We start from the raw sequence: 22,420 nt of genomic DNA on the forward strand, positions 1-22,420 counted from the left end.
GACTGACAATCTGTGTACCACTTCTGTAATCACCATCAGACTGACAATCTGTGTACCATCTCTGTAATCACCGTCAGACTGGCAATCCGTGTACCACCTCTGTAATCACCGTCAGACTGGCAATCTGTGTAATGTCGCTGAAATCTCCGTCAGACTGGCAATCTGTGTACCACCTCTGTAATCACCGTCAGACTGGCAATCTGTGTAGCATCTCTGTAATCACCGTCAGACTGACAATCTGTGTACCATCTCTGTAATCACCATCTCTCTGGCAATCTGTGTACCATCTCTGTAATCACCGTCAGACTGACAATCTGTGTACCATCTCTGTAATCACCGTCAGACTGGCAATCCGTGTACCAGCTCTGTAATCACCGTCAGACTGGCAATCTGTGTACCATCTCTGTAATCACCGTCAGACTGGCAATCCGTGTACCAGCTCTGTAATCACCGTCAGACTGGCAATCTGTGTACCATCTCTGTAATCACCGTCAGACTGGCAATCTGTGTACCACCTCTGTAATCACCGTAAGACTGACAATCTGTGTAATATCTCTGTAATCACCATCAGACTGGCAATCTGTGTAGCATCTCTGTAATCACCGTCAGACTGGCAATCTGTGTACTGTCTCTGTAATCACCGTCAGACTGACAATCTGTGTACCATCTCTGTAATCACCGTCAGACTGGCAATCTGTGTAGCACCTCTGTAATCACCATCAGACTGGCAATCTGTGTACCATCTCTGTAATCACCGTCAGACTGACAATCTGTGTACCATCTCTGTAATCACCGTCTCTCTGGCAATCTGTGTACCATCTCTGTAATCACCGTCAGACTGACAATCTGTGTAATGTCGCTGGAATCACCGTCAGACTGGCAATCTGTGTACCATCTCTGTAATCACCGTCAGACTGGCAGTCTGTGTAACGTCGCTGGAATCACTGTCAGACTGGCAATCTGTGTACCATCTCTGTAATCACCGTCTCTCTGGCAATCTGTGTACCATCTCTGTAATCACCGTCAGACTGGCAATCTGTGTACCATCTCTGTAATCACCGTCAGACTGGCAATCTGTGTAGCATCTCTGTAATCACCATCAGACTGGCAATCTGTGTACCATCTCTGTAATCACCGTCTCTCTGGCAATCTGTGTAACGTCGCTGGAATCACCGTCAGACTGGCAATCTGTGTACCACCTCTGTAATCACAGTCAGACTGGCAGTCTGTGTAACGTCGCTGGAATCACTGTCAGACTGGCAATCTGTGTACCATCTCTGTAATCACCGTCTCTCTGGCAATCTGTGTAGCATCTCTGTAATCACCGTCAGACCTGCAATCTGTGTAGCATCTCTGTAATCACTGTCTCACTGGCAATCTGTGTACCGTCTCTGTAATCTCCGTCAGACTGGCAATCTGTGTACCATCTCTGTAATCACCGTCAGACTGCTATCTGTGTACCATCTCTGTAATCACCGTCAGACTGGCAATCTGTGTAGCATCTCTGTAATCACCGTCAGACTGGCAATGTGTGTGGCATCTCTGTAATCTCCGTCAGACTGGCAATCTGTGTAGCATCTCTGTAATCACCGTCAGACTGGCAATCTGTGTACCATCTCTGTAATCACCGTCAGACTGGCAATCTGTGTACCGTCTCTGTAATCACCATCAGACTGGCAATGTGTGTGGCATCTCTGTAATCTCCGTCAGACTGGCAATCTGTGTAGCGTCTCTGTAATCACCGTCAGACTGGCAATGTGTGTGGCATCTCTGTAATCTCCGTCAGACTGACAGTCTCTTGGATTATTGCACTTCCTGTTTATACTGCCTATTTAGGACGGAATGCCAACTGGAATGAGGTGTGAGTAACAAACTAGAGATCAAATTTGGATGAATTGAGAAATCACAACCATTTATTTAACCAAATAAAGCACAGCTGAACTCTCAGAAATATATTGATGTCTGTAAAGCCATGTTGCGAACTGCTGCCATTAGCTGGATGCAGAGTTGATAGACGCTGCGAATACAGTTACACATACAGCTCCCTGTCACAGGCAGTTCCTGCAACCAACCCCAGTCCCACCTCCCCATAACTGCCTGGCCTGGCCCATCTGCTCAAGAGTGTGAATAGATGGGAGTGGATTATTTGTTTCCGAATATCAGCAGGAGGGGAACATTGGGATTCTGGGATAGGGCAGAGATTCAGAAACTGTGAATCATTGAGAGGGGAATATTGGGATTCTGGGATAGGACAAGATTCAGAAACTGTGAATCATTGAGAGGGGAATATTGGGATTCTGGGATAGGACAAGATTCAGAAACTGTGAATCATTGAGAGGGGAATATTGGGATTCTGGGATAGGACAAGATTCAGAAACTGTGAATCATTGAGAGGGGAATATTGGGATTCTGGGATAGGACAAGATTCAGAAACTGTGAATCATTGAGAGGGGAATATTGGGATTCTGGGATAGGACAAGATTCAGAAACTGTGAATCATTGAGAGGGGAATATTGGGATTCTGGGATAGGACAAGATTCAGAAACTGTGAATCATTGAGAGGGGAATATTGGGATTCTGGGATAGGACAGAGATTCAGAAACTGTGAATCATTGAGAGGGGAATATTGGGATTCTGGGATAGGACAGAGATTCAGAAACTGGGTGTCAATAGGAATAGAATATTAAGATTCTGGAAAAGGGCAGAAATTTAGAAACAGACGATCTTTGGCAGCGGAACATTGGAATTCTGAGACAGCACTGGATTAGGAAACTGGGAAACATTGGGAGTGGAATATTGGGAATGGAGGGTTGTGCTGAGATTTGGAACTGGGAGTGAAATATTGAAATTCTGGAGTGAATTGAGATGAGTAATAGGGATCAATGGGGTTGGAGGAGCACAGGTTCGGATTGGAAAACAGGAATAAGTCAAAGAGTAATGAGGAACTTCATGAAAGCAAAAGGGCACTGAGGTTGGATTTTGAAGTTCTATATTCCAGAGAGATGCAAAGGTGTCAGTCGTCCAGCTGGCACAGGAGCGCCAGCCCTCTGGTAACCCAGTGACTGGCAGGAAGAAGGGAGGGCAGATTGACAGGAATCACAAAGTTGGTAGAGTGACCAGTCGATGAGAGCATTCCAGCTCGGCGGGACATTTGATACAGGGGACACTCATAAAACCATTTCCCAGAGAGTCCCGTTGTCTTCCTGTCAATCTGAAATCAGATAAAGTGCTTTCAGCCGATATCAGGAAACATTTTCCATCAGCATTAACACACTTTCACAACCCACCCCCTCCCGGACCCTCCGAGGGGCTCCCCCTCCCGGTCCCTCCGAGGGGCTCCCCCTCCCGGACCCTCCGAGGGGCTCCCCCTCCCTGTCCCTCTGAGGGGCTCCCCCTCCCGGACCCTCCGAGGGGCTCCCTCTCCCGGTCCCTCCGAGGGGCTCCCCCTCCCGGACCCTCCGAGGGGCTCCCCATCCCAGTCCCTCCGAGGGGCTCCACCTCCCGGACCCTCCGAGGGGCTCCCCCTCCCGGACCCTCCGAGGGGCTCCACCTCCCGGACCCTCCGAGGGGCTCCCCCTCCCGGACCCTCCGAGGGGCTCCCCCTCCCGGACCCTCCGAGGGGCTCCCCCTCCCGGACCCTCGGAGGGGCTCCTTGTTGAGCCTGCTCTAAGGAATCTATTCCTGGGATGTGCTGAGAAGGGACCTGGCAGAAAGTGAGGATTGAGCCAAATGGAAAATAACAGTTGAAGTGAAGCATCTCTCTCACCTGGACAGGGAGGAAGAGAATCTCTGGCATTTCATAATATCTTTCACCCACACGAGAATCGTGCAGCACCTGGTTAATGTCGTCCCAGCAGGCACCGTCCAAATAGAGGCCAAACAGGAGGGCCCCATCCGTGGGTGGATCAGGGTACTGCCATAAAACCACACCAAAGGATATGAGACAGCATTGGGTCAGCTTCACCTCATACACCCCCGACCCTTCCAAAACCCCATTATTCTGCCCAGTAAACCCTGATCTCTCTCCTGGGGAACGGTACCCCATCAGCTCTCTGTATACTCCCCGGGTCTGTCTTCTGGATAACTATACCCCATCAGTTCTCTGTATACTCCCCGGGTCTCTCTCCTGGGGAACTGTACCCCATCAGCTCTCTGTATACTCCCCGGGTCTGTCTTCTGGATAACTATACCCCATCAGCTCTCTGTATAATCCCCGGGTCTCTCTCCTGGATAAGTGTACCCCATCAGCTCTCTGTATACTCCCCCGGTCTCTCTCCTGGGTAACTGTCCCCCATCAGGGTACAGTTACAGTGTACAGTTGTATGCTCTCTGGGTCTCCCACCTGGGTAGACAGTCCCCACCAGGACGCTGCTTACTTCCTGCGTCTGTCCTGTGGGTAACTGTCCCCACTACGGCCCTGTGAATTACACTTTCTGATCCTCACCCTTCTTTGTCCCTCATTGCTCGGCTTTCCCCTGAATATATTTTTGGGAGGGTGCACACAGACCTTGAAGGCGTGCAGCCAGATATCAGATTTGTCTTTCCGGATGTTGGAGAAATCCTTAGTTGGCTTTGTGGAAGACTGGACGTGGAATTCGAAGGTGACAAAGTCGACAGATAGCCCGTGTTTTCGAGCGTGGTTTTGTAACAGGGCTGTCAGGAATCCTGCAGTGGAACAGGGTACTCTGTTACAAACCAGCTTCTGTTTAGCAACAAGATCAACTTCATCTTACACAGCACATTCCCACCAGGTGTGCTGAAATCCCAAATTCCTGGTGGTAATGTCATCAGGATAGTTAATCGATGATGATCTGTATGAGTTACAGACCCTTACAGATTTACTGAATGTGTAGATTTGAAACTCAAAGTCTCATTTTCCACAGCTGAGAATTTTGAGAATTTTTTAAACTTTCTAAAATAGTTCTTGACTCACTATTCAATCACCATCTTAATCATCTACAATAAAACCACAGCAACAACTGCAGGAAGTGCTACACCTGTCCCCACACCTCCCCCCACCCCCATCCCAGGCCACAAGATGACTTTCCACATTAAGCAGAGGTTCACCTGCGCATCTGCCAATGTGGTATACTGTATCCACTGTACACTGTGTGGCTTCCTCTACATTGGGGAAACCAAGCGGAGGCTTGGGGGCTGCTTTGCAGAACACCTCTGCTCGGTTCGCAATAAACAACTGCACCTCCCAGTCGCGAACCATTTTAACTCCCCCTCCCATTCCTCAAACGACATGTCCATCATGGGCCTCCTGCAGTGCCACAATGATGCCACCCGAAGGTTGCAGGAACAGCAACTCATATTCCGCTTGGGAACCCTGCAGCCCAATGGTATCAATGTGGATTTCACCAGCTTCAAAATCTCCCCTCCCCCCACTGCATCCCAAAACCAGCCCAGCTCGTCCCCGCCTGCCTCACCTGTTCTTCCTCTCACCCATCCCTTCCTCCCACCTCAAGCCACACCTCAATTTCCTACCTACCACCTCATCCCGCCCCCTTGACCTATCCGTCCTCGCTGGACTGACTATCCCCTCTCCACCTACACTCACCTTTACTGGCCTTTACTTTGACCGGTCTGTCTCCTCTCCACCTATCTCCTCCTCTATCCACCTTCTTTCTGCCACCCCCTCTCCCCCTCCCCCATTTCTGATGAAGGGTCTAGGCCCGAAACGTCAGCTTTTGTGCTCCTGAGATGCTGCTTGGCCTGCTGTGTCCATCCAGCTCCACACTGTGTTATGTTTTGCACCAACAGCCAGTTTAAAAGGTTTGAAATAATTTGGGACTATTTAAACTCGAATGGGGTATGAAGTGAACTCTGACTCTCCAGGGTCCATTCAATGTTCTTGCCTTCCTTTTGCAAACTTGTCAAAGGAACCACAACAGAGTTGAAATTGAAATAAACTCCTGCCTTTCCACCACAAAATCTCTTGTTTCATCTCTGACACTGGAGAATCTTCCGCAGCCCTTATTTTTGTATGTCGTGCCATTCACTCTTTTTCCCCACAGTGTGGCCCAATTAAGTTGCTTTTGCTTTGGCAAATTCACTTTCGACCAACTTTACAACCAAACAGGTGCTTTACGGCTGAGGAAGCAATTTGGTCCTAATTCCTTATCCCAGGTTTGGCTGATCACACCCAGATCATCAATATTTAAAGCACAGGTGCAGAACCTTTGATGGTTAATCTCTAAGAGCTAGCTAGCACATTTTTCATTTGAATGATATTCCTGTACATTGAAGTAATCCATCTGGTGTTACAAAAGCTGATGTTTCTTTGGGCAATATCACTATCCACCAACCCTTAATGAATCAATCTTTGCAACAAGCCTCGCTTCTGCAAGCCATCAGATACAGTCTCTTAATCATGGATCTGGACATGAATCAACATTAGTTGCCACATTTCTATCACAATAATCTATACATAATTGTTGTGACTATCTAGCTCTAGTCCCATTACAAGGGGGAAGCTCCAGCTACAATGACGAGGTTTAATAATGTCAATGTCCATTATTAACTTGAGCTAATCACAGGGGCTTCAGCCTGTGAGGATGGAAATGTGTGTGTGTGTGTGTGTGTGTAACACAGATCTGTCCCAGTATATTAACATCTATCAGCCTGTCATAGCTTTTGTAAATCAGACAACAGTTTCCTGGGAGAAACCATGTTTTCCCACTCAATGTTTTAAACCTCTGTTTTTACTCGTGGGTCAACGTTAGAAGTTTCCATTTCTGCTTCGTTCTCGACGAGCTCTAATAGATTGAATTCACTTCATTTCATCTCCCGCTGTAAACTCAGTTCTCTCCCGACAGGCGCTCCTGCTCCGAGTGAAGGGAACGGTCCCCACAATCAGTGGTGCTGCTGCCAAACAGTTCATCTAAAGGGTGGGGGGGGGAGTGCAAGGGGGTGGGGAGTGAAAGGGGGTCGGGAGTTAAAGGGGGTCGGGAAGTTAAAGGGGATGGGGGAATTAAAGGTGCATTCACCACTCTCTGACAAAAGGGCAGGTAAACTATGAGGCAGGTGTTGATGAGACTTTAAAACATCGGAGCCAGAGAAGGCCATTCAGCCCTTTCAGTTAAAGTACAGCAGTTCATTCACTGAGGGAGCCGGTCCGGGCGCCCGATCCATGCGGGGACCCGGTCCGGGTGCTCGGTTCGTGTGGGAACCCGTACGGACCCTACCTTGTGGGAAGAAGAATGCTGAGAGCCAGAAGGCATTTGGCTCTGGGCGGTCGATCTCCTGAATCTCGTTCGCCTTTTTTGGAGGTAATTTCTGCGCTGGACTGGAGGAGATCCTGTGGAGCATCAAAAGTGCGTGCAGTTAAATGTCAGAATGTGTGAGAATCCCTGTATCCCGAGGAGGCGGTGTGAGGATTTGACATTAGGCAGTGGTATCGGGAACAGATGGAATTTGAATTTGAGGCGAGGAAGTGCATATCCAGAGGAAGTGATTCTGATATGGGAGGGGAAGCTGTGAGGTCAAGGACAGGTCTTCTGACATAGGGGAAGAAACTGGGAGATCAGGGACACAGTGATCTGATATAGGGGAAGAAATTGGGGGATCAGGGACGCAGTGATCTGATGTAGGGGAAAAACTGGGAGATCAGAGATGCAGTGATCTGATATAGGGAAGAAATAGGGAGATCAGGGACATAGTGATCTGATATAGGGAAGAAATAGGGAGATCAGGGACATAGAGATCTGATATAGGGAAGAAATAGGGAGATCAGGGACACAGTGATCTGATATAGGGAAGAAATAGGGAGATCAGGGACATAGAGATCTGATATAGGGGAAAAACTGGGAGATCAGGGACGCAGTGATCTGATGTAGGGAAGAAACTGGGAGATCAGGGACACAATAATCTGATATAGGGGAAAAACTGGGAGATCAGAGACACAGTGATCGGATATAGGGGAAAAACTGGGAGATCAGGGACACAGTGATCTGATATAGGGAAAAAACTGGGAGATCAGGGATACAGTGATCTGATATAGGGAAGAAACTGGGAGATCAGGGACACAGTGATCTGATATAGGGGAAAACTGGGAGATCAGGGACACAGTGATCTGATATAGGGGAAAAACTGCGAGATCAGAGACACAGTGATCGGATATAGGGGAAAAACTGGGAGATCAGGGACACAGTGATCTGATATAGGGAAAAAACTGGGAGATCAGGGACACAGTGATCGGATATAGGGGAAAAACTGGGATATCAGGGACACAGTGATCTGATATAGGGAAAAAACTGGGAGATCAGGGATACAGTGATCTGATATAGGGAAGAAGCTGGGAGATCAGGGACACAGTGATCGGTTATAGGGAAAAAACTGGGAGATCAGGGACACAGTGATCTGATATAGGGGAAAAAACTGGGAGATCAGGGATACAGTGATCTGATATAGGGAAAAAACTGGGAGATCAGGGACACAGTGGTCGGATATAGGGGGAAAAACTGGGAGATCAGGGACACAGTTATCTGATATAGGGGAAAACTGGGAGATCAGGGACACAGTGATCGGATATAGGGAAGAAACTGGGAGATCAGGGACACAGTGATCTGATTTAGGGAAGAAACTGGGAGATCAGGGACGCAGTGATCTGATATGGGGGAAAACTGGGAGATCAGGGACACAGTGATCTGATATAGGGGAAAAACTGGGAGATCAGGGACACAGTGATCTGATATAGGGAAGAAGCTGGGAGATCAGGGACACAGTGATCGGATATAGGGAAGAAGCTGGGAGATCAGGGACACAGTGATCGGATATAGGGAAGAAACTGGGAGATCAGGCACACAGTGATCTGATATAGGGGGAAAAACTGGGAGATCAGGGATACAGTGATCTGATATAGGGAAAAAAACTGTGAGATCAGGGACACAGTGATCTGATATAGGGGAAAAACTGGGAGATCAGGGACACAGTGATCGGATATAGGGGAAAAACCAGGAGATCAGGGACACAGTGAACTGATATAGGGGGAAAAACTGGGAAATCAGGGACACAGTGATCTGATTTAGGGAAGAAACTGGGAGATCAGGCACACAGTGATCTGATATAGGGGAAAAACTGGGAGATCAGGGACACAGTGATCTGATTTAGGGAAGAAACTGGGAGATCAGGCACACAGTGATCTGATATAGGGGAAAAACTGGGAGATCAGGGACACAGTGATCTGATATAGGGGGAAAAACTGGGAGATCAGGGACACAGTTATCTGATTTAGGGAAGAAACTGGGAGATCAGGCACACAGTGATCTGATATAGGGGAAAAACTGGGAGATCAGGGACAGAGTGATCTGATTTAGGGAAGAAACTGGTAGATCAGGCACACAGTGATCTGATATAGGGGAAAAACTGGGAGATCAGGGACACAGTGGTCGGATATAGGGGGAAAACTGGGAGATCAGGGACACAGTTATCTGATATAGGGGAAAAACTGGGAGATCAGGGACACAGTGAACTGATATAGGGGAAAAACTGGGAGATCAGGGATACAGTGATCTGATATAGGGGAAAAACTGGGAGATCAGGCACACAGTGATCTGATACAGGGAAGAAAGTGGGAGATCAGGGACACAGTGATCTGATTTAGGGAAGAAACTGGGAGATCAGGGATACAGTGATCTGATATAGGGGAAAAACTGGGAGATCAGGGACACAGTGATCTGATAGAGGGGAAAAACTGGGATATCAGGGATACAGTGATCTGATATAGGGGAAAAACTGGGAGATCAGGCACACAGTGATCTGATATAGGGAAGAAACTGGGAGATCAGGGACACAGTGATCTGATTTAGGGAAGAAACTGGGAGATCAGGGATACAGTGATCTGATATAGGGAAGAAACTGGGAGATCAGGGACACAGTGATCTGATTTAGGGAAGAAACTGGGAGATCAGGGATACAGTGATCTGATATAGGGGAAAAACTGGGAGATCAGGGACACAGTGAACTGATATAGGGGGAAAAACTGGGAGATCAGGGACACAGTTATCTGATATAGGGGAAAAACTGGGAGATCAGGGACACAGTGATCGGATATAGGGGAAAAACCGGGAGATCAGGGACACAGTGAACTGATATAGGGGAAAAAGTGGGAGATCAGGCACACAGTGATCTCATATAGGGAAGAAACTGGGAGATCAGGGACACAGTGATCTGATATAGGGGAAAAACTGGGAGATCAGGGACACAGTGATCGGATATAGGGAAGAAACTGGAAGATCAGGGACACAGTGATCTGATTTAGGGAAGAAACTGGGAGATCAGGGACACAGAGATCTGATTTAGGGAAGAAACTGGGAGATCTGGGACACAGTGATGTGATATAGGGGAAAACTGGGAGATCAGGGATACAGTGATCTGATATAGGGAAAAACACTGGGAGATCAGGGACACAGTGATCTGATATAGGGGAAAAACTGGGAGATCAGGGACACAGTGATCTGATATAGGGGAAAAACTGGGAGATCAGAGATCTGACATAGGGGAAAAACTGGGAGATCATGGACACAGTGAACTGATATAGGGAAGAAACTGGGAGATCAGAGACACAGTGATCTGATATAGGGGAAAAACTGGGAGATCAGGGACACAGTGATCTGATATAGGGGAAAAACTGGGAGATCAGGGACACAGTGATCTGATATAGGGGAAAACTGGGAGATCAGGGACACAGTGATCTGATATAGGGGAAAAACCAGGAGATCAGGGACACAGTGATCTGATTTAGGGAAGAAACTGGGAGATCAGGCACACAGTGATCTGATATAGGGGAAAAACTGGATCAGGGACACAGTGGTCGGATATAGGGGGAAAAACTGGGAGATCAGGGACACAGTTATCTGATATAGGGGAAAAACTGGGAGATCAGGGACACAGTGAACTGATAGAGGGGAAAAACTGGGAGATCAGGGATACAGTGATCTGATATAGGGGAAAAACTGGGAGATCAGGCACACAGTGATCTGATACAGGGAAGAAACTGGGAGATCAGGGACACAGTGATCTGATTTAGGGAAGAAACTGGGAGATCAGGGATACATTGATCTGATATAGGGGAAAAACTGGGAGATCAGGGACACAGTGATCTGATAGAGGGGAAAAACTGGGATATCAGGGATACAGTTCTCTGATATGGGGGAAAACTGGGAGATCAGGGACACAGTAATCTGATTTAGGGAAGAAACTGGGAGATCAGGGACACAGTGATCTGATTTAGGGAAGAAACTGGGAGATCAGGGATACAGTGATCTGATATAGGGGAAAAACTGGGAGATCAGGGACGCAGTGATCTGATATAGGGGAAAAACTGGGAGATCAGGGACGCAGTGATCTGATATAGGGAAAAAACTGGGAGATCAGAGACACAGTGATCGGATATAGGGGAAAAACTGGGAGATCAGGGACACAGTGATCTGATATAGGGGAAAAACTGGGAGATCAGGGACACAGTGATCTGATATAGGGGAAAACTGGGAGATCAGGGACACAGTGATCTGATATAGGGGAAAAACCAGGAGATCAGGGACACAGTGATCTGATTTAGGGAAGAAACTGGGAGATCAGGCACACAGTGATCTGATATAGGGGAAAAACTGGGAGATCAGGGACACAGTGGTCGGATATAGGGGGAAAAACTGGGAGATCAGGGACACAGTTATCTGATAGAGGGGAAAAACTGGGAGAACAGGGATACAGTGATCTGATATAGGGGAAAAACTGGGAGATCAGGCACACAGTGATCTGATACAGGGAAGAAACTGGGAGATCAGGGACACAGTGATCTGATTTAGGGAAGAAACTGGGAGATCAGGGATACAGTGATCTGATATAGGGGAAAAACTGGGAGATCAGGGACACAGTGATCTGATAGAGGGGAAAAACTGGGATATCAGGGATACAGTTCTCTGATATGGGGGAAAACTGGGAGATCAGGGACACAGTAATCTGATTTAGGGAAGAAACTGGGAGATCAGGGACACAGTGATCTGATTTAGGGAAGAAACTGGGAGATCAGGGATACAGTGATCTGATATAGGGGAAAAACTGGGAGATCAGGGACACAGTGATCTGATAGAGGGGAAAAACTGGGATATCAGGGATACAGTGATCTGATATAGGGGAAAAACTGGGAGATCAGGCACACAGTGATCTGATATAGGGAAGAAACTGGGAGATCAGGGACACAGTGATCTGATTTAGGGAAGAAACTGGGAGATCAGGGATACAGTGATCTGATATAGGGAAGAAACTGGGAGATCAGGGACACAGTGATCTGATTTAGGGAAGAAACTGGGAGATCAGGGATACAGTGATCTGATATAGGGGAAAAACTGGGAGATCAGGGACACAGTGAACTGATATAGGGGGAAAAACTGGGAGATCAGGGACACAGTTATCTGATATAGGGGAAAAACTGGGAGATCAGGGACACAGTGATCTGATATAGGGAAAAACACTGGGAGATCAGGGACACAGTGATCTGATATAGGGGAAAAACTGGGAGATCAGGGACACAGTGATCTGATATAGGGGAAAAACTGGGAGATCAGGGATCTGACATAGGGGAAAAACTGGGAGATCATGGACACAGTGAACTGATATAGGGAAGAAACTGGGAGATCAGAGACACACTGATCTAATATAGGGGAAAAACTGGGAGATCAGGGACACAGTGATCTGATATAGGGGAAAAACTGGGAGATCAGGGACGCAGTGATCTGATATAGGGAAAAACCTGGGAGATCAGAGACACAGTGATCGGATATAGGGGAAAAACTGGGAGATCAGGGACACAGTGATCTGATATAGGGGAAAAACTGGGAGATCAGGGACACAGTGATCTGATATAGGGGAAAACTGGGAGATCAGGGACACAGTGATCTGATATAGGGGAAAAACCAGGAGATAAGGGACACAGTGATCTGATTTAGGGAAGAAACTGGGAGATCAGGCACACAGTGATCTGATATAGGGGAAAAACTGGGAGATCAGGGACACAGTGGTCGGATATAGGGGGAAAAACTGGGAGATCAGGGACACAGTTATCTGATATAGGGGAAAAACTGGGAGATCAGGGACACAGTGAACTGATATAGGGGAAAAACTGGGAGATCAGGGATACAGTGATCTGATATAGGGGAAAAACTGGGAGATCAGGCACACAGTGATCTGATACAGGGAAGAAACTGGGAGATCAGGGACACAGTGATCTGATTTAGGGAAGAAACTGGGAGATCAGGGATACAGTGATCTGATATAGGGGAAAAACTGGGAGATCAGGGACACAGTGATCTGATATAGTGGAAAAACTGGGAGATCAGGGACACAGTGATCTGATATAGGGGGAAAAACTGGCAGATCAGGGACACAGTTATCTGATTTAGTGAAGAAACTGGGAGATCAGGCACACAGTGATCTGATATAGGGGACAAACTGGGAGATCAGGGACACAGTGATCTGATTTAGGGAAGAAACTGGGAGATCAGGCACACAGTGATCTGATATAGGGGAAAAACTGGGAGATCAGGGACACAGTGGTCGGGTATAGGGGAAAAACGGGGAGATCAGGGACACAGTGAACTGATATAGGGGGAAAAACTGGGAGATCAGGGACACAGTTATCTGATATAGGGGAAAAACTGGGAGATCAGGGACACAGTTATCTGATTTAGTGAAGAAACTGGGAGATCAGGCACACAGTGATCTGATATAGGGGAAAAACTGGGAGATCAGGGACACAGTGGTCGGGTATAGGGGAAAAACGGGGAGATCAGGGACACTGTGAACTGATATAGGGGGAAAAACTGGGAGATCAGGGACACAGTTATCTGATATAGGGGAAAAACTGGGAGATCAGGGACACAGTGAACTGATATAGGGGAAAAACTGGGAGATCAGGGACACAGTGATCTGATATAGGGAAGAAACTGGGAGATCAGGGACACAGTGATCTGATATATGGAAGAAACTGGGAGATCAGGGACACAGTGATCTGATATAGGGGAAAAACTGGGAGATCAGGGATATATTGATCTGATATAGGGGAAAAACTGGGAGATCAGGGACACAGTGAACTGATATAGGGGAAAAACTGGGAGATCAGGGATACCGTGATCTGATATAGGGGGAAAACTGGGAGATCAGGGACACAGTGATCTGATATAGGGGGAAAACTGGGAGATCAGGGACACAGTGATCTGATAGACGGAAAAACTGGGAGATCAGGGACACAGTGATCTGATATAGGGGGAAAAACCGGGAGATCAGGGACACAGTGAACTGATATAGGGAAGAAACTGGGAGATCAGGGACACAGTGATCTGATATAAGGGAAAAACTGGGAGATCAGGGACACAGTGATCTGATATAGGGAAAAACTGGGAGATCAGGGACACAGTGATCTGATATAGGGGAAAAACTGGGAGATCTGGGATCTGACATAGGGGAAAAACTGGGAGATCAGGGACACAGTGAACTGATATAGGGGAAAATCTGGGAGATCAGGGATACAGTGATCTGATATAGGGGAAAAACTGGTAGATCAGGGACACAGTGACCTGATATAGGGGGAAAACAGGGAGATCAGGGACACAGTGATCTGGTTTGGGAAGAAACTGGGAGATCAGGGACACAGTGATCTGATATAGGGGGACAAACTGGGAGATCAGGGACACAGTGAACTGATATCGGGGGAAAACTGGGAGATCAGGGATACAGTGATCTGATATAGGGGAAAAACTGGGAGATCAGGGACACAGTGATTGGATATTGGGGAAAAACTGGGAGATCAGGGACACAGTGATCTGATATAGGGGAAAAACTGGGAGATCAGGGATACAGTGATCTGATATAGGGGGAAAACAGGGAGATCAGGGACACAGTGATCTGGTTTGGGAAGAAACTGGGAGATCAGGGACACAGTGATCTGATATAGGGGGACAAACTGGGAGATCAGGGACACAGTGAACTGATATCGGGGGAAAACTGGGAGATCAGGGATACAGTGATCTGATATAGGGGAAAAACTGGGAGATCAGGGACACAGTGATTTTATATATTGGGAAAAACTGGGAGATCAGGGACACAGTGAACTGATATAGGGTTAAAACTGGGAGATCAGGGACACAGTGAACTGATATATGGAAGAAATTGGGAGATCAGGGACACAGTGATCTGATATAGGGGAACAACTGGGAGATCAGGGACACAGTGATCGGATATAGGGGAAAAACTGGGAGATCAGGGACACAGTGATCGGATATAGGCGAAAAACCGAGAGATCAGGGACACAGTGAACTGATATAGGGGAAAAACTGGGAGATCAGGGACACAGGGATCTGATATAGGGAAGAAACTGGGAGATCAGGGACACAGTGATCTGATATAGGGGAAAAACTGGGAGATCAGGGATCTGACATAGGGGAAAAACTGGGAGATAAGGGACACAGTGATCGGATATAGGGAAGAAACTGGGAGATCAGGGACACAGCGATTTGATATAGGGGAAAAACTGGGAGATCAGTGACACAGTGATCTGATATAGGGGAAAAACTGTGAGATCAGGGACGCAGTGATCTGATATAAGGAAAAAAACTGGGAGATCATAGACACAGTGATCGGATATAGGGGAAAAACTGGGAGATCAGGGACAAAGTGATCTGATATAGGGGAAAAACTGGGAGATCAGGGACACAGTGAACTGATATAGGGGAAAAACGGGGAGATCAGGGACACAGTGATCTGATATTGGGGGAAAAACCGGGAGATCAGGGACACAGTGAACTGATATAGGGGAAAAACTGGGAGATCAGAGACACAGTGATCTGATGTAGGGGAAGAATTTGGGAGATCAGGGATTCATTGTTCGGATATAGGGGAAAAAACTGGGAGATCAGGGACACAGTGAACTGATATTGGGAAGAAACTGGGATAATCAGAGACACAGTGATCTGATATAGGGAAGAAACTGGGAGATCAGGGACACAGTGATCTGATATAGGGGAAAACTGGGAGATCAGGGACACAGTGATCTGATATAGGGGAAAAACTGGGAGATCAGGGACACAGTGATCTGATATAGGGAAGAAGCTGGGAGATCAGGGACACAGTGATCGGATATAGGGAAGAAGCTGGGAGATCAGGGACACAGTGATCGGATATAGGGAAAAACTGGGAGATCAGGGACACAGTGAGCTGATATAGGGAAAAACTGGGAGATCAGGGACACAGTGAGCTGATATAGGGGAAAAACTGGGAGATCAGGGACACCGTGATCGGATATAGGGGAAAAACGGGGAGATCAGGGACACAGTGATCGGATATAGGGGAAAAACCGGGAGATCAGGGACACAGTGAACTGATAGAGGGGAAAAACTGGGAGATCAGTGACACAGTGATCTGATATAGGGGAAAAACTGGGAGATCAGGGACACAGGGATCTGATATAGGAGAAAAACTGGGAGATCAGGGACACAGGGATCTGATATAAGGGAAAAACTGGGAGATCAGGGATCTGACATAGGGGAAAAACTGGGAGATCAGGGACACAGTGATCGGATATAGGGAAGAAACTGGGAGATCAGGGACACAGAGATCTGATATAGGGGAAAAACTGGGAGATCAGGGACACAGTGATCTGATATTGGGGAAAAACTGGGAGATCAGGGATGCAGTGATCTGATATTGGGAAAAAACTGGGAGATCAGAGACAAAGTGATCGGATATAGGGGAAAAACTGGGAGATCAGGGACACAGTGATCTGATATAGGGAAAAAAACTGGGAGATCAGGGACACAGTGATCGGATATAGGGGAAAAACTGGGAGATCAGGGACACAGTGATCTGATATAGGGGGAAAAACTGGGAGATCAGGGACACAGTGAACTGATATAGGGTAAAAACTGGGAGATCAGAGACACAGTGATCTGATATAGGGGAAGAAACTGGGAGATCAAGGATTCATTGATCGGGTATCGGGGAAAAAACTGGGAGATCAGGGACACAGTGATCTGATATAGGGAAGAAACCGGGAGATCAGGGACACAGTGATCTGATATAGGGGAAAACTGGGAGATCAGGGACACAGTGATCTGATATAGGGGTAAAACTGGGAGATCAGGGACACCGTGATCGGATTTAGGGAAGAAGCTGGGAGATCAGGGACACAGTGATCGGATATAGGTGAAAAACTGGGAGATCAGGGACACAGTGATCTGATATAGGGGAAAAACCGAGAGATCAGGGACACAGTGAACTGATATAGGGGAAAAACTGGGAGATCAGGGACACAGGGATCTGATATAGGGACAAAACTGGGAGATCAGGGACACAGGGATCTGATATAGGGGAAAAATTGGGAGATCAGGGATCTGACATAGGGGAAAAACTGGGAGATCAGGGACACAGTGATCGGATATAGGGAAGAAACTGGGAGATCAGGGACACAGTGATCTGATATAGGGGAAAAACTGGGAGATCAGGGACACAGTGATCTGATATAGGGGAAAAACTGGGAGATCAGGGATGCAGTGATCTGATATAGGGAAAAAACTGGGAGATCAGAGACACTGTGATCGGATATAGGGGAAAAACTGGGAGATCAGGGACACAGTGATCTGATATAGGGGAAAAACTGGGAGATCAGGGACACAGTGAACTGATATAGGGGAAAAACTGGGAGATCAGGGACACAGTGATCTGATATAGGGGGAAAAACTGGGAGATCAGGGACACAGTGAACTGATATAGGGGAAAAACTGGGAGATCAGAGACACAGTGATCTGATGTAGGGGAAAAACTGGGAGATCAGCGACACAGTGATCTGATATAGGGGAAAAAACTGGGAGATCAGGGACACAGTGAACTTATATTGGGAAGAAACTGGGTTAATCAGAGACACAGTGATCTGATATAGGGAAGAAACTGGGAGATCAGGGACACAGTGATCTGATATAGGGGAAAACTGGGCGACCAGGGACACAGTGATCTGATATAGGGAAGAAGCTGGGAGATCAGGGACACAGTGATTGGATATAGGGAAGAAGCTGGGAGATCAGGGACACAGTGATCGGATATAGGGAAGAAACTGGGAGATCAGGGACACAGTGATCTGATATAGGAGAAAACTGGGATATCAGGGACACAGTGATCTGATATAGGGGGAAAACTGGGAGATCAGGGATACAGTGATCTGACATAGGGGAAAAACTGGGAGATCAGGGACACAGTTCTCTGATATGGGGGAAAACTGGGAGATCAGGGACACAGTAATCTGATTTAGGGAAGAAACTGGGAGATCAGGGACACAGTGATCTGATATAGGGGAAAACTGGGAGATCAGGGACACAGTGATCTGATATAGGGAAGAAACTGGGAGATCAGGGACACAGTGATCTGATATATGGAAGAAACTGGGAGATCAGGGACACAGTGATCTGATATAGGGGAAAAACTGGGAGATCAGGGACACATTGATCTGATATAGGGGAAAAACTGCGAGATCAGGGACACAGTGATCGGATATAGGCGAAAAACCGAGAGATCAGGGACACAGTGAACTGATATAGGGGAAAAACTGGGAGATCAGGGACACAGTGATCTGATAGAGGGGGAAAAACTGGGAGATCAGGGACACAGTGATCTGATATAGGGGAAAACTGGGAGATCAGGGAGAGAGTGATCTGATATAGGGGAAAAACCAGGAGATCAGGGACACAGTGAAATGATATAGGGGAAAAACTGGGAGATCAGGGACACAGTGATCTGATATAGGGGAAAAACTGGGAGATCAGGGATCTGACATAGGGGAAAAACTGGGAGATCAGGGACATAGTGAACTGATATAGGGGAAAAACTGGGAGATCAGGGACATAGCGATGTGATATAGGTGAAAAACTGGGAGATCAGGGACACAGTGATCTGATATAGGGAAAAACTGGGAGATCAGGGACACAGTGATCTGATATAGGGGAAAAACTGGGAGATCTGGGATCTGACATAGGGGAAAAACTGGGAGATCAGGGACACAGTGAACTGATATAGGGGAAAATCTGGGAGATCAGGGATACAGTGATCTGATATAGGGGAAAAACTGGTAGATCAGGGACACAGTGACCTGATATAGGGGGAAAACAGGGAGATCAGGGACACAGTGATCTGGTTTGGGAAGAAACTGGGAGATCAGGGATACAGTGATCTGATATAGGGGGACAAACTGGGAGATCAGGGACACAGTGAACTGATATCGGGGGAAAACTGGGAGATCAGGGATACAGTGATCTGATATAGGGGAAAAACTGGGAGATCAGGGACACAGTGATTGGATATAGGGGAAAAACTGGGAGATCAGGGACACAGTGATCTGATATAGGGGAAAAACTGGGAGATCAGGGATACAGTGATCTGATATAGGGGGAAAACAGGGAGATCAGGGACACAGTGATCTGGTTTGGGAAGAAACTGGGAGATCAGGGACACAGTGATCTGATAGAGGGAAAAACTGGGAGATCAGGGACACAGTGATTTAATATATTGGGAAAAACTGGGAGATCAGGGACACAGTGAACTGATATAGGGTTAAAACTGGGAGATCAGGGACACAGTGAACTGATATATGGAAGAAACTGGGAGATCAGGGACACAGTGATCTGATATAGGGGAACAACTGGGAGATCAGGGACACAGTGATCGGATATAGGGGAAAAACTGGGAGATCAGGGACACAGTGATCGGATATAGGCGAAAAACCGAGAGATCAGGGACACAGTGAACTGATATAGGGGAAAAACTGGGAGATCAGGGACACAGGGATCTGATATAGGGAAGAAACTGGGAGATCAGGGACACAGTGATCTGATATAGGGGAAAAACTGGGAGATCAGGGATCTGACATAGGGGAAAAACTGGGAGATAAGGGACACAGTGATCGGATATAGGGAAGAAACTGGGAGATCAGGGACACAGTGATTTGATATAGGGGAAAAACTGGGAGATCAGTGACACAGTGATCTGATATAGGGGAAAAACTGGGAGATCAGGGACGCAGTGATCTGATATAAGGAAAAAACTGGGAGATCATAGACACAGTGATCGGATATAGGGGAAAAACTGGGAGATCAGGGACAAAGTGATCTGATATAGGGGAAAAACTGGGAGATCAGGGACACAGTGAACTGATATAGGGGAAAAACGGGGAGATCAGGGACACAGTGATCTGATATAGGGGGAAAAACCGGGAGATCAGGGACACAGTGAACTGATATAGGGGAAAAACTGGGAGATCAGAGACACAGTGATCTGATGTAGGGGAAGAATTTGGGAGATCAGGGATTCATTGTTCGGATATAGGGGAAAAAACTGGGAGATCAGGGACACAGTGAACTGATATTGGGAAGAAACTGGGATAATCAGAGACACAGTGATCTGATATAGGGAAGAAACTGGGAGATCAGGGACACAGTGATCTGATATAGGGGAAAACTGGGAGATCAGGGACACAGTGATCTGATATAGGGGAAAAACTGGGAGATCAGGGACACAGTGATCTGATATAGGGAAGAAGCTGGGAGATCAGGGACACAGTGATCGGATATAGGGAAGAAGCTGGGAGATCAGGGACACAGTGATCGGATATAGGGAAAAACTGGGAGATCAGGGACACAGTGAGCTGATATAGGGAAAAACTGGGAGATCAGGGACACAGTGAGCTGACATAGGGGAAAAACTGGGAGATCAGGGACACAGTGATCGGATATAGGGGAAAAACGGGGAGATCAGGGACACAGTGATCGGATATAGGGGAAAAACCGGGAGATCAGGGACACAGTGAACTGATAGAGGGGAAAAACTGGGAGATCAGTGACACAGTGATCTGATATAGGGGAAAAACTGGGAGATCAGGGACACAGGGATCTGATATAGGAGAAAAACTGGGAGATCAGGGACACAGGGATCTGATATAAGGGAAAAACTGGGAGATCAGGGATCTGACATAGGGGAAAAACTGGGAGATCAGGGACACAGTGATGGGATATAGGGAAGAAACTGGGTGATCAGGGACACAGAGATCTGATATAGGGGAAAAACTGGGAGATCAGGGACACAGTGATCTGATATTGGGGAAAAACTGGGAGATCAGGGATGCAGTGATCTGATATTGGGAAAAAACTGGGAGATCAGAGACAAAGTGATCGGATATAGGGGAAAAACTGAGGGATCAGGGACACAGTGATCTGATATAGGGAAAAAAACTGGGAGATCAGGGACACAGTGATCGGATATAGGGGAAAAACTGGGAGATCAGGGACACAGTGATCTGATATAGGGGGAAAAACTGGGAGATCAGGGACACAGTGAACTGATATAGGGTAAAAACTGGGAGATCAGAGACACAGTGATCTGATATAGGGGAAGAAACTGGGAGATCAAGGATTCATTGATCGGGTATCGGGGAAAAAACTGGGAGATCAGGGACACAGTGAACTGATATAGGGAAGAAACTGGGAGATCAGGGACACAGTGATCTGATATAGGGGAAAACTGGGAGATCAGGGACACAGTGATCTGATATAGGGGTAAAACTGGGAGATCAGGGACACAGTGATCGGATTTAGGGAAGAAGCTGGGAGATCAGGGACACAGTGATCGGATATACGTGAAAAACTGGGAGATCAGGGACACAGTGATCTGATATAGGGGAAAAACCGAGAGATCAGGGACACAGTGAACTGATATAGGGGAAAAACTGGGAGATCAGGGACACAGGGATCTGATATAGGGACAAAACTGGGAGATCAGGGACACAGGGATCTGATATAGGGGAAAAATTGGGAGATCAGGGATCTGACATAGGGGAAAAACTGGGAGATCAGGGACACAGTGATCGGATATAGGGAAGAAACTGGGAGATCAGGGACATAGCGATGTGATATAGGGGAAAAACTGGGAGATCAGGGACACAGTGATCTGATATAGGGGAAAAACTGGGAGATCAGGGATGCAGTGATCTGATATAGGGAAAAAACTGGGAGATCAGAGACACTGTGATCGGATATAGGGGTAAAACTGGGAGATCAGGGACACAGTGATCTGATATAGGGGAAAAACTGGGAGATCAGGGACACAGTGAACTGGTATAGGGGAAAAACTGGGAGATCAGGGAGACAGTGATCTGATATAGGGGGAAAAACTGGGAGATCAGGGACACAGTGAACTGATATAGGGGAAAAACTGGGAGATCAGAGACACAGTGATCTGATGTAGGGGAAAAACTGGGAGATCAGCGACACAGTGATCTGATATAGGGGAAAAAACTGGGAGATCAGGGACACAGTGAACTTATATTGGGAAGAAACTGGGTTAATCAGAGACACAGTGATCTGATATAGGGAAGAAACTGGGAGAT

General features: G+C 47.2%; 1 protein-coding gene across 1 annotated transcript in view; it reads right to left on the minus strand.

The window, feature by feature from the left end:
• Positions 1-1,912: 1,912 nt before the first annotated feature.
• The window catches only part of LOC125452334 (dynein axonemal heavy chain 6-like), a 920,763-nt gene continuing 900,255 nt past the window's right edge, over positions 1,913-22,420 (minus strand). The window contains exons 82-85 of the mRNA XM_059645527.1: positions 7,191-7,303; positions 4,508-4,665; positions 3,767-3,913; positions 1,913-3,211 (exon numbers count right to left, since the gene is read on the minus strand). Coding sequence (XP_059501510.1) covers positions 3,014-3,211; positions 3,767-3,913; positions 4,508-4,665; positions 7,191-7,303 — 616 coding nt within the window. The 3' untranslated portion in view covers positions 1,913-3,013. The remainder of the gene's footprint in view (positions 3,212-3,766; positions 3,914-4,507; positions 4,666-7,190; positions 7,304-22,420) is intronic.

The sequence above is a fragment of the Stegostoma tigrinum genome, chromosome 4 (genome assembly GCF_030684315.1).
Source record: "Stegostoma tigrinum isolate sSteTig4 chromosome 4, sSteTig4.hap1, whole genome shotgun sequence".
NCBI lineage: Eukaryota > Metazoa > Chordata > Chondrichthyes > Orectolobiformes > Stegostomatidae > Stegostoma > Stegostoma tigrinum.